This window comes from Antechinus flavipes, chromosome 2 (genome assembly GCF_016432865.1).
Source record: "Antechinus flavipes isolate AdamAnt ecotype Samford, QLD, Australia chromosome 2, AdamAnt_v2, whole genome shotgun sequence".
NCBI lineage: Eukaryota > Metazoa > Chordata > Mammalia > Dasyuromorphia > Dasyuridae > Antechinus > Antechinus flavipes.
In genome coordinates, this window is record NC_067399.1 from 49178246 (window position 1) to 49192024 (window position 13779).

Consider the following 13779-nt stretch of genomic DNA (forward strand, 5'->3'; position numbering starts at 1 on the left):
ATGGCCGCCCCAAAGGGCTTCCAATCGCCACTACCAAGATGGCTTCTAGAGGAGGGCAGGTAATTTTTTCTTTAGCCACAGGGAGGCGGGGCCTCGGAGCCAGCATCCAGTGACTTCCCAGACTTCGTCGTGGCCAATGAGCAAGCAGGGCGAACGCGGGAGTGAGGGGAAGCGCGCGCTAGAGCGGCGGGGTTGAATGTGGAGCCCTCGCTATGTCTGCGGGGCCGGCGGACTCGCCCCTAGTACCGGCAACTAGCCGGCGCAGGAGGCCCTTGTCCGAGCTGCTGGGTATGTGGCAGCGGGAAAAGAGGCGGGAGGGTGAGACCAGGCCGCCCTGTCACGGGAGAGGCCGGCGGAGACGGACACTTTGGCCGGCTGGCCAGAGGTGGCCTTTCCTCCTGCCCCCGGCCCCGCCCCCCTTTTCAGGGAAAGACGTTATACCCCTCTCTCTCCTTTTCGTGTTCCGGTCCCTTCCTCTCTCCCTCTCCCAAAATCCTTCCCTCCCAGTGTCCCCTCCTTTCCTCCCCCTTCTTGTGTCCATTCCTCCTCTGACCTCTCTTCCCCTCCCGTCATCCCCTCCTGAAAGTTGGGCCCGCGGGAGCTCCGATCCTTCCTGTCTATATTGCCTTCCTCTCCCACTCCGTTTTCTCGGACCAGCCAGTTGGCTTCTGGTCTGCCTCCGTTTCCTCAACTGTAAAATGGGACTAACAATAGCACGTGATTATCAGGACGACAACAGCACTTTATTAAGTGCTGAGCGCAAGGGAAGCACTACACAAATGTTAGCGATTATTTTTCTTTTTCTCTTCTCCATCACCTAGCTTCTTGAACTGTGGGCACATAACTGAATGTATGTGTGGAGGGTGTCACCAAATTATAATTTACTATCAGGAAATGTTTGATTTGTGTACCATTTTATATACCTCTATACTCTGGTCTCTATATTCTTAGGCATAAAGACTCACAAGTGAAAAAAGTTTAAAAAGGGCTGCCCTACTATCCTAACCAGTGACGACAAATTGATTAATGAAAAACATGTGTTTAAAAAGAATTGGAGACCAAAGGTTGGGAGGATTAAGTAATACCTGGGAAGTGTGGGATATATAAATACAAAGATAAATCTCAGGGAACAACGACAACAAAATCCATCCCTCAATTCATATTGTTTAATTTTGTTGAATTCATTCACATTATTTTCACCTTTAATTTCTTTGTTGAAGAAACAGACTAACTGCTAAACTGCTTTTTGATTCCATGAAGAGTAAGCAGGGATTACAATTTATTTGCGGTGACAGACTTGAAAGTCTCAGTTTTTTGGTTTTCTTTTAGAGAAAACTAGCTGAGCAGGTGGGTTAATAGACTGGGTCAAACAATTTGTAGTTCAGATTCTAATGATTTCACGTGTACCCGTTATGTTGGACAGCCGTAGTTGATCGATATTTTGCCTGGTGCCCCTGGCTTGGGAAGGAGACCCAGAAGGTATGGATAAAAGTGACAGAAATGGAAAGTGAGGACTGCTCTCAGGCGGCTAGCCAAGCCTGGCCACACAAGTACAGGGTGGACCAGGTGGCTTCCGACATGTGGTCTCTGGAGATCTGGGAACCGCTTAGCAGAAGGGGAGTTTGGGTAGCAGATGGCATTGGGGTTGTCTGCTACTATTACCACTGACCTTTTTTAAGAAGAGAAATTTTATATTCATAGGGCAAATAGATGTTGTGCATTAGTGAATCTCTTGTGGAAACATGAGATGTGGATCATGGTTTTTTTAATGGATTTTTTTTTTTTTTGGAAGCTGGAAGAGTTAACAAACAAAAATATAAACCTGAAAGGGAACAGAAACTACAGGAAGCAGCTGTGTATCTCCTGAAACGCCATCAGAACTTGAATGACTTATTTCTTGAGGTAAGAGGGCTAATTGGTTTGTACTTAACAACTGAAGCATCACCTTCATAAAGATCTTTGGGAACATCAGTGAACATCCAGCAATATAGACTCAATAAATTTTGTTAACTGGGTGAAAAGAAACTAGTGGAAGAATTTTTATGTTTAGAAGTAAGATAAAGTTATTTTAAAATAAATTTAGTAGCTCTCATAAGTCTTCAACCTTTTTCACTTTTTTGTTTTATCTTAAAATATTTGAATGTTTTAGTTTTGCTTAGAGTCAAGCATTATGTACTGCCAGTTTATTTTTATATAAACACAGCTTGTAGATTCTTTTCTTTGTGTTTTTGATTCCAGGTAGGTGGTATACAATGTAAAAAGACATTGTGTTTTACCAGCTTAATTGACCATGAAATCTCTGGAGTGCCAGGAACTCATTCTAAATCATTTATAGGTGAGTTTTTATACAAACAGATTTTTAAAATGTGGATGGAGGAAGGGGATATTGAGGGAAAGGATGAAAAATAGGGAGTTCTTCCTCTTCCTTCCTCCCTCTCCACCCTCTCCCCACCCCCCACCCCCCCAAGTCTTCACATTCCTTTGAATAACTAGAAAATAAACACTGGCCAGTATTTACTTCAGGGAAGAAATGTTCATTGAATTTTGCCCAAGTTTGTGATTCTAAATTTATTTTTTATTTACTTAATAGGTCTTGGGTCTCCTTTGCATTTTTTTATACTAAAATGGCAGGATTATTAAAAAGTTAGAATATTGTGGTGCTTTGAGTACAGAGGTAAATTTTAAGGTATATAATTAATGGCCTTTAGTATTTGAAAATATGTCTTCAAAATTTCCATAAGTATTTTTCAGTTTCCTAAATTTAACTTTTTCATTGCAATGAGCTAGGTTCAGTTGATGCTTTAATATGCTTTTCTAAAAGCATAAAATCTTATTTTTAGAAGCAGATAATTGCTGTATTTCTGATATGCAGGTGATAAGTTTACAAAGGCTTTACTTTCATTTACTCAATAAAATAGAATGTAAATAAACTTTAATTTGTGAATTTTCAACTTTTCTGCTAGAAGCTTTGTCTGAGTTGAGTATATACAGGCTAGAATTAATTTCTAATTGTAAAGTCAGTGTTTGAATAGCTCTCTTTTCCCCAAACATGATTTCTCAAAAAGAGAAACATACTTCTCTTTTTGAAAGTAATTTACCAGAATAGATGGAAAAACTACATTCTTTGTAAGGACCTGCTAATTCTGTGGACTTATACATTTTGTGTCAGATTTGTACAAGGTGCTGTTCCTTTTATAATTTGCTAGTCATCAGAAACAGTGATTGTTTTGCTAATTTTACTTCCAGATGCCATTCCCCAAAAACCTCCTTCCCATTTTCTCAACACTTTTGAAAAAAGCTTCAAACTTGTAAGTAAAATGTAGGTTATAATTCTGTATCCCAAGGATAGAATTGTTTAGGCTCTTTTCACTAAAATAATACTATGTCTTTACCACAAGATTTCTAGAGAAATATAAAAAACAACCTCAGGTTTAGTGCTGCTGGTTTTGTATTGCTTTTCAGTCTCCACTGTACAAGAGCAAGCATCAAAGTTAGGTGTCCCAGTGGGAATCCTGTCAGCTCGGACAGCTGCCTCCAGCCTGGAGCAGCTATGTCAGGCTCCAGAGGGATCCAGGCAAGCTGCTTTGCTGAACTCAGAACAGAGGGTGAGAGTCTACAGTTTCTGAGCTTTCTGGAAGATTATTATTTCCATTGTACTGATTAAGTGCTTTCTTTCTCATTTTCAGAAGAAATTATCCTCCCTCTTAGATATTGCCCAAGATTTATTGGAACATGGTCTCTTTTGTCGTGTCTCCTTCTGTCAAGAACTTTGGAAGGTGCAGGTAAACTGCCTCCTTGGTAGCACCTGAGTAGAACAGTATTATGATGACTCAGTGGAAGCTCAGTCCAGTATTTTAAGGTGCTCTTAGATCCTTGTTGACATTTCAATAGTATTAGATCAAATGAGCTCACTGGGACCTCTGAGAGCCAGAAGCTAAAACCTGATACAGTTCTTTTAGCCTATAAATTATCATGACTTAGCATTATTAATATCTCATAGTTTTTTAAATGCTATATTGCTAAGATATTTACCTTTTGGCTTTGTTTCAGTCATTTTTCAATTAAAATACATTCCAAAATTTTTCTTCTATGTTACATCGTGTGGCATGATTATTTTTTCATGTCTTTTTGGCTTCTGTATTTACCAGTCTCTTTTGGGCTGATAAAATTTATGTCTAAAGTATTCCTTGTTAGTATGCCATCATCTACCTAATACTTAAATTTATGTTAGTAATTTTTAACAACCTTATGCTTATATAAAAGTATGTACTTTGAATGGGTAGCTTTGTATAATGGAAAGACACTGAATTTGGGATCAGAGGATCAGGATTTTGAAACTGGACTTCACCTGATTACTTGTGTGACCCTAGGCAAATCCTTTCATTTTGAGCTCTCATATCCTCTCCATAATCTTATGGACACACACATGTATGTATGTATATATGTATATAATTACACATACATATATTCATGCTTTATGTGAACCTATTTGTAGAGGTCCCCAAACTAACTTCTTTTGACTATTAATTTTTTAGAAAGGAATGAGGAAAACATCTAAATGTTGTTTCTTCTATCTAAAAACATTAAACATTGTTTTCTGGAGAAAAATCTCTGAGGATTGTATAGGAAGCTTAGGAAACTTCATTGATTTTAAAAATTATTACCCATTATACTTTTGAAGAATTTGAAAACTCAACAGATTTTGTTTTTTTCAGAGATAGCTACTATAATTGTGCAGAATAGCAAATATTTAGGTGGAAAGCTGGAGGAAGAAGGGAAATCTATAAAAACCTAAACTTTTGAAAATGGAAGAGAATAGAGTAACAAAATTTAAAAGAGATGCTTATTATTTTTAAATTTTTTTTTGTATATGCTAGACATATTTGTGAGGAAAACATTTCTTTAAATTTGCATGAAAACAAAAAAAATGTGATTTGAAGAAATAAAGAAAATTGAAAATCTTTAGTTTTATTTTACAAATATTTTAAGAAAACAGCAAGTAAAAATAGTATCTATTGGTGTCATATATCAGAAAATAAATTTTTTTTATCTTAAGTCATCAATCATTTAATAAATACTATTTGCCAGATACTATGTAAGGATTGGGAGTAGAGATAGAAACAAAAAGAAAGATAGTTCCTGCCCTCACTGAGCTTTCATTCTACTGGGGGAAGATGACCCGCAAAAGGAAGTTGAAGATGGAGCTGAGATGGGAAGAAAGTACTCACAGAAAGATTCCATCGAGTTAGGAGTGAGGCCTGGAGAGGAATGACAGCATTGACACCGGGATTTTTTATCTACCTGGGTTTAAGCAGCTTTGAATATTTGATTGGAATATGAAAGCTCTCAGGAGGCTGATACTACTATTATTATTTTTCTATAGCATTCTCTGGTACTTGAAGCTGTCTGGCAACTTCACTCAAAAAGTGTTATTGGCTTAGAAGAGCTGATAGAGAGGTAAAACTTGTAATGAATAATTACAATTATAGTTGCTTTTAATATAACCTAATTAGTTTCTTGCAGCCCAATTCAATCTAGGATTCATTATTTGTATTAGGCAAACCAGAGACCTTCTGGAAAAACAGTTTTTTGCTTTTAAAAGATAAAAAATAGTTTAAAAAGCCAAAACGCCAAGACTATCAAACCATAATGAAGGTGACTAAGAAAATACCACCTTTAGAAAACAAATCATTTGCAAGTGACTGTAAAAGCTTTGTAAATTACTCATTTAAATAGTGATTTGGCATAATTCATTTAATTTGTATAAATAAAATATTCACATCACAGGAATTTTAACCATTTCGTAAGCACATTGCAGGAAGAAGACATATATTTATTCCTGTGAACTTAGGGAAATTGTGCTGACTTTAATTGTTCATAATTAGAAAATGAACAAGCTATTTCATAACTGCATAGTCAGGTTTCAGGCAGGTGTGACAATTTAAAGAGGGGAAAAAAAAGAAAAGGTCAAAATTGGGCAAAAGAATGAAAGGAAGATCAGACAGTAAATTCTGAGTTGGAAAGCTTCAGTAAAGAAATGAGTAAAGGTGAGAAATGCTCTTTGAATATGTTATTCAATGTGAACTCTTATTTAATCTTGTTTTAAAGTTCATACCTTGCTTTGTATGGGTATAAATCAATACCCAATACAATTAATGTATTGTTTTGTTCTATTGATTTTGATTTATTGTATGATTGATTTATATTAATGTAGAAATTGTATTGATTTATATTAATATATAATATATATTATATTCTAGGTTCTGAAACATAGAAGTCAAAAAGATAGTAGAAAGATGGATTAGTTGTATAAGTTGGAATACTCTTATCCCATAGTCTTCTATTCTAACTGATATCTATGTTTATCTTGCTTTGAGTTCTCCTTTTGACCTTTTTATATCCCATTTGAATATATAAGGTAATGGTATGCCACTGGTAGGCCACAGGTTTCTAATAATCACTACTTTTACTTAGTATTTCTGCCTTAGGGTTTATCATGTTTCTTGCATAAAGGTTTCATGGGCGGTACCTTAAAAATGAATCCATAATTATGCAATCTGATTTATATTTCTTTATTATCATGACTAAACTTTTCCTTCAGCAATTAACCATAAAAAAAAAAAAAGCTAAAATTGATGTATTTGCTGCTGCTAGGAGGACCTGAACAGACCCTTTTGTCCTAATATCCCACACATTTTCATACATATTGTTCTGATTTGAGAGCTTTTTTGGGCAATATTGTTAGGCAATAATAGGAAGCACTTAGTGTTTTTACTACCAGTTAGTTCATGTTTCCTAATGAATGAGTGTTGGAGAAAATAAAAGAGTTGTACATAGACAAAAACAAGCTAAATGCCTATGAATATGTATGTTCTCAGCCATTCAGACTCCCAGACTGTGGTGGATTGGGTATTTAATAACTTGTTCCTCGTGTGTGAACAAATAGAAAATGCCATCAAAGAAGTGGACATTGCTGAGCATATACTTTCTGGTAAGTTGGAGGTAGAACGAGGTTGGTTTCAATTTAGGATCAGAATTTGAAAATTTATCAGAAATAAAACTTTGTATATTTCTTGGGCATAGAAATCTAATCTGGAATGAGCCTGGTGCTCCCTGATCATGGGCAATTTACTCTTTTCTAATAAAATAGAAAAAAAAAATTAGAAGCGATACAAGGACACTCTCAAGATTTCTCAAGAGCTTTAGAATTGATTGCATGACATGGGAGACACTAGCACAGGACGGTCCAGCATGGCGTGCCCTCATCAGAGAAGGTGCTGTGCTCTATGAGCAAAGCAGAATTGAATTAGCCCAGAAGAAATGCGAGATGCAAAGTTAGAGAATCTGCCTCAAATGTTCACAGGGACTATTTGTGTCTGACCTGTGACAAAGCATTCTGAGCTCATGATCATCTGATCAGCCACAGTCAGACACACTGGATTCGACACTAAAATAGTGATGTCATTTTAGTCCTCTTTAAGAATGAAGGACAACCAAACATCCAACCAAGTGAAATAGGAAAAACAAAAAACCCAAAGTGCAGTGATTTGGTAAATGCCTCTAGGTCCCTCTGCCCATTCCTCTCTTTTCTTATTCTTTCTGAGGCCAGTGGCCTCTTAAAGCAGGCATTGATTAAGGTCAAATCCTAAATAAACATAATTTAGCTGGAAGATGAAGCTTGTTTTTGTGAGCATATTGACATTTCCTTTTTTAAAAATCTCAGAAGACTTAAAATATTTCTAAAACTTTCTTGGTACATAAAGTCATTTCTTGTCACTTAACTCCTCTAATTATGGTCTAAAATACTTAATAAAGATGTACCATTTTTAAATTTTAGCTTAATGAAATAGGCTTGACTCTTTAAGAGACACTTGAGTTTTTTTGAGCAGAAGGCTCTCACATAGTAAAACATTGATTATGCTTGCAGAATTGGGTTTTTTCAATAATTGAATTTTCTTATTAACTAAAAATTAAACTTTTAAAAAACAAAACATTTGGGGGTCAGTTTTTATTGGAAATCTTTAAAATATATTTGTTTCTGTTTTAGTGCCTAAAAGTATTTGAATCTTTGAGTGCTTATAGTGCTCAATTCATTAATGTAATTTTTCCCCCCCTGAGGCAATTGGAGTTAAGTGACTTGTTCAAAGTCACTCAGATAGGAAGTGTTAAGTGTCTGAATCCAGATTTGAACTCAGGTCTTCCTGACTTCAGAGCTGTTGTTCTATCCATTGCACCACTTAGCTGCCCCATAAATATTCTTTTAAAAGAAGTATTGTTACTTTTACTAAGAAAATATAAAAACTGTGCTAAATGGTAGATTCTTCAAAATATTCTATTTAAGTTAAAAAAAATCCCCAATAGATGGTTGATTTTAATTATAATTTTCTCTCCAAATTTATACTACTTAAAATTTATTTTTGAGGGATTTGGTTAGTTGAGTTCTGTTTAATGGAGATTTTTTTTTTTTTTAGTGTATATACTATAGTACTTACCCAAAAAAATGTCTTTCTGATAATAAACAAAAAGCTTCTTGAAGACAGAAACTGTTTAATTAATTTTGTTTTTATATTTCCATCACCTAGTTTGATATCTGGCATATAAAAATAGGCACTTAATTTAAAATTTGAATTTAATGCTTCAAAAAGTGAGGTATAAACAGGGGCATGTTTTTGTAATTGCATGTGTGATTCCAGATGTAATTTTCATCTTTCTACATTTATTTCAACAGTCTATAACTCTTAGGTACTATGATAGTCTATACCCTCAAATCATAACCTTAGTTAATGCTCTAGCCTTTGTTGCTTGCCTTCCCCCTGTTCCTCTGGATATGTAAATTTTCATTGATTCCCTGAAAGTTGGATTGAATTTTGTGACTCAAAATTGAGGTGAAAGGAAGTCATTATTATTTTGTATTTATGGTTTTCAGATTTCATGAGAATTTTTATTCAGAGGGGATTTCAGAAAGTACCAGATTTGAGAAGAAATGTAGAGCTTGAGAAGATGCCCCAGGTAGGAAGAAAAATTAAATTCATTTTTGGGTACGGGAGTGGAACTTGTTCATAATCATCTACTTAATTTTACTGAATAAAAAAGAGGAGATAACTTAAAGAATCTCATAATGCCATTCCCCTGCCTCAACGTTCTCCTCCATCCCCACTTTTTTATATTTGAGGAAAATATCTGGGTTTAGGAATTGCTTGGATTAGTATTCAGTAATAATAATAATAGCTAATATTTACATAATGTTTTACATATGTTGTATCATTTACTCCTCCTAGTAACCTTTGAGGTAGATAATATTATTCCAATTTTGTAGATGAGGCGACTGAGGTTTACAGGTTAAGTTACTTATCCATGGCCAACTAGTAACTATCTGAGATAAGATTCCAACTCAGGTCTTATGACTTGAAGCTCAGCTATGTTATGTAGGTGCCCCAAGTATTGAAATGGTTCAGTGAACTCATTGATTTAGGAATTTAGTATTGTAGAAAGTTGCACATCCCTATGCAACATCTCTAAACATTTTCCCCTCCCCCAAAATGGGTAATTTTAAATGGAATTTTTCCTAGAATATTTGGTAGAATTTACTTGCAAAATCCATCTAGTCTTGGAGATCTTTTTTCTTAGGGAGTTTGTTGATGGTTTGTTCAATTTCTTTTTCTAAAATGGAGTTAAATCTGTACAATTTACATATATGTTAATATTCATCCAGTTCATTTAGATTGTCAGACTTATTATTATTAGCATATAGTTGGGCAAAAAAGTTTAAAATTATTGTTTTAATTTCCTCTTCATTGATGGTGAATTCATTCTTTTCATTTTTGATTTTGGTTATTTGGGTTTTGTCTCTTTGTTTTTTAATAAATTAACCAAAGATTTATCTATTTTAAAAAAATAAAACCAGTTCTTAGTTTTATTTATTAATTCAACAGTTTTCTCTTTTTCAATTTTATTAATCTCTCTTTTGATTTTCAGAATTTATAATTTGGTATTTACTTGGGGATTTTTAATTTAATTATTTTTATTTTTTCATTTTTATTGTTTCATTTTTTTCTGGTTATACATGGATATTAACTTTTTTGATACACATTTTTTAATGAGTCAGGTTGGGAGAGAAAAATCAGCATAAAAAGGAAAACCCACAAGAGAAAAAAAAAGAAGTGAACATAACATGTGTTGATTTACATTCAGTTCCCATAGTTCTCTTTCCAAATGAATTTATTTTTCTAACTTTTTAAATTATATGCCCAAATCATTGATTTCATTCATGTAAGCATTTGGAGATACAATATTTCCCCTAAGTACTGCTTTGACTGTATCCCACAAAATTTGGAATGTTGCCTCACTAGTGTCATTCTCTTGGATGAAATTATTGTTTTTGTGATTTTTTTTTACTCTTTCTTTAGGATTAGATTATTTAGTTTCTAATTAATTTTTAATCTACCTTTCTGTTACTGAAAGGCTGCATTTAATATTTCTGCTTTATTTAATCTGGACATTTTTATGTCCTAATACATGGTCAATTTTTTGTGTAGGTACAAAGCGTATTCTGTATTCTTTTCTATTGCTATTTAGTTTTCTTCAGTAGTCTACCATATCTTATTTCTTTCGAAATTCTGTTCATCTCCTTAACTTCTTTCTTGTTTATTTTGTGGTTAGACTTATCTAGCTCTGCGAGGGGGAGCTTGAAGTCTCCCACTTAGTAAAGTTTTGCTTTCTATATCTTTCTTTAATTCACTTAATTTTTCCTCTAAGAATCTGGCTTCTGTACCACTTGGTAAAAACACACACACACACACACACACACACACATTTAGTATTGCTTGCTCTTCATTATTTGTGATACCTTTTATTTTTTCTCAACAGTATTTTATTTTTCCAAATAATGAAAGTAGTTTTCAACATTCATTTTTGTAAGACTTTGTGTTCCAAATTTTTCTCCCTCCTTTCTCCATTTGCTCCCTTCTCCAAGATAGTAGGCAATTTGATATATATTAAATATGTGCAAACCTTTGAAACATTACCATATTTGTCATCTTGTGTAAGAAAATCAGATCAAAAAGGAAACAGCTACAAGAAAGAAAAAACAAACAAAACAAAAAGGTAAAAATACTGTGATTGAATCCACATTCAGTGTCCTTAGTTCTCTCTTTGGATACAGATCACATTTTCTATCCCTAGTCTGTTGGAACTGCCTTGAATCACCACATTGCTGAGAACAGCAAAGTCCATCACAGTTGATCGTCGAATAATCTTCTTGTTGTCATGTTCTGGGTTCTGCTCATCTCACTTAGCATCAGTTCATGCCTCTCTAAAATCATCCTCCTGATCATTTCTTATAGAACAATAATATTTTATAACATTTATATACTATAACATATATATATAAAACAATATATACTATAACTGATGAGCATCCACTCAGTTTCCAGTTTCTTGCCACTACAAAAAGGGCTGCCACAAACATTTTTGCACACGTGGGTCCCTTTCTCTTCTTTATGATCTCTTTAGAATACAGACCCAGCTGGATCAAAGGGTATGCTCAGTTTGATAGCCTTTTGGGCATAGTTCCAAATTGCTCTTTAGAATGGTTGGATCAGTTTACAACTCTACCAGCAATGATTAGTGTCACAGTTTTCCCACATCCCCTCCAATATTTATCATTATTTTTTCCTACCATCTTAGCTTATCTGAGAGGTCTGAAGTAATATATGGTACTTTTTAGCAAGACGTGGTTTCCTTTCTTTTGTCTTTTTTTTTCTTTTTCTGAGATCAGAGTCATTATCCCTGCTTTTTTTTTTTTTTTTAAACTTTAGCTGAAGCATAATATTCTTTCAGCTTTTTCCTTTTACTCTGTTCATTTTTTGTCTATCTCAGATATACTGTTGGGTAAACTCTATACAAATCTAGACCATAAATCTTTACTCACTTAGTCTTTCGTTTGTGAACAAACTAATTACTTTGAGTTATTATGTATTTTTCCCATTTGGCTCTGGGCTTTGATGCAATTAAGACAATGTCATCTACAAAGAGAAGCATCTTGAGGACCTTACTATCTACAAAGATGTTCAACCTGGACTGCTAGATCTCTTCTAGTGGCAAAATCTTTAGTAAACCTTATTTTAAGCCTCACTTGAAGTTTATTATCAGAGGCTCTTTGAACAAGATTTTATTTGTTACGTTTTCCAAAAAGTCCTGAATGATCTTGATATAGATACATGGGAGACATTTTGCTTTAAAGAGACAATAAGGGCTAAACAGAATTAAAAAAAAAATTTATAATCAACAAACAATAAGCACATTGGGATCTTATGTGATGGTTGAGATTATGGTCTACTTTTAAATATTACTTGAACAAGTCATTGTTGAAGACCCCTTTAATTTGTGTATATAAGGACTCAAAGATTTTGTATAACTAAAAGTAGGCATGTATAGATTGCAAATTATTTTAAAAAATTTTTACTAATAACTTTTTGTTTTCAAAATAAATGCAAAAATAGTTTTCAACATTCATCCTTATAAAACCTTATGTTCCAAATTTTTCTCCCTTCATTCCCCCTACTCTCCTCCCCAAGACAGCAAGTAATCCACTTTAGATTAAACATTTACATTAAATTAAATAAACATTTAAAAATTTACACATTTATCATGCTGCACACACACACACACACACACACACACACACATAAAAAAATTAGATCAAAAAGGAAAAAAATATTAAAAAGAAAAAAGCAAACAACAAAAAAGGTGAAAATACTATGTTGTGATCACACTTATTTCCTACAGTTCTCTCTCTGGGTGCAGATGGCTCTGTCCATCACATCTATTGGAAGTGGCTTAAATCATCTCATTGTTGAAAAGAGCCATGTCCTCCAGAATTGATCATCACATAATCTTGTTGTTGCCATGGAAATGATCTCCTGGTTCTGCTGACTTTACACAGCATCTGTTGATATAAGTCTCTCCAGGCTTCTCTGAAATCATCCTGCTGATCGTTTCTTATAGAACAATAATATTCCAATATATTCATACAACAAAACTCAGTCAGCCATTCTTCAACTGATGGACATCCACTCAGTTCCTTGCCACTATAAAAAGAGTTGCTATAAACATTTTTGCACATGTGGATACTTTGACCTTTTTTATGATCTCTTTGGGATAAAGGCCCAGAAGAGACACTGCTGAATCAAAGGATATGCACACTTTGATAGTCCTTTGGAGATAGTTCCATATTGCTTCCCAGAATGGTTGGATCAGTTCACAACTCTACCAGCAATATATTAATGTCCCAGTTTTCTCACACACCTCCAATATTTATCATTTTCTTTTCCTCTCATTTTAGCCAATCTGAGAGGTGAATAGCAGCACCTCAGAGTTGTTTAATTTGTATTCTTCTGACCAATAATCACTATTAGAGCATTTTTTCACATGACTAGAAATTATTTTAATTTCATCATCTGAGAATTGATTGTTCATATTTTTGATCATTTATCAATTGGAGAATGACTTGTATTCTTATAAATTTGAGTCAGTTCTATTTTAGAAATAAGGCCTTTCGCCTCATTTCCAAAATATATAGAGAACTGACTCAAATTTATAAGAAATCAAGCCATTCTCCAATTGATAAATGGTCAAAGGATATGAACAGACAATTTTCAGATGATGAAATTTGAAACTATTACCACTCATATGAAAGAGTGTTCCAAATCACTATTGATCAGAGAAATGCAAATTAAGACAACTCTGAGATACCACTACACACCTGTCAGATTGGCTAAG

The 13779-nt window shown here is 34.2% G+C and overlaps 1 protein-coding gene across 1 annotated transcript in view; it reads left to right on the plus strand.

The window, feature by feature from the left end:
- Positions 1-212: 212 nt before the first annotated feature.
- Positions 213-13779, plus strand: part of FANCA (FA complementation group A) — a 112381-nt gene continuing 98814 nt past the window's right edge. The window contains exons 1-8 of the mRNA XM_051973534.1: positions 213-288; positions 1793-1902; positions 2239-2335; positions 3463-3605; positions 3687-3782; positions 5384-5457; positions 6879-6991; positions 8927-9009. Coding sequence (XP_051829494.1) covers positions 213-288; positions 1793-1902; positions 2239-2335; positions 3463-3605; positions 3687-3782; positions 5384-5457; positions 6879-6991; positions 8927-9009 — 792 coding nt within the window. The remainder of the gene's footprint in view (positions 289-1792; positions 1903-2238; positions 2336-3462; positions 3606-3686; positions 3783-5383; positions 5458-6878; positions 6992-8926; positions 9010-13779) is intronic.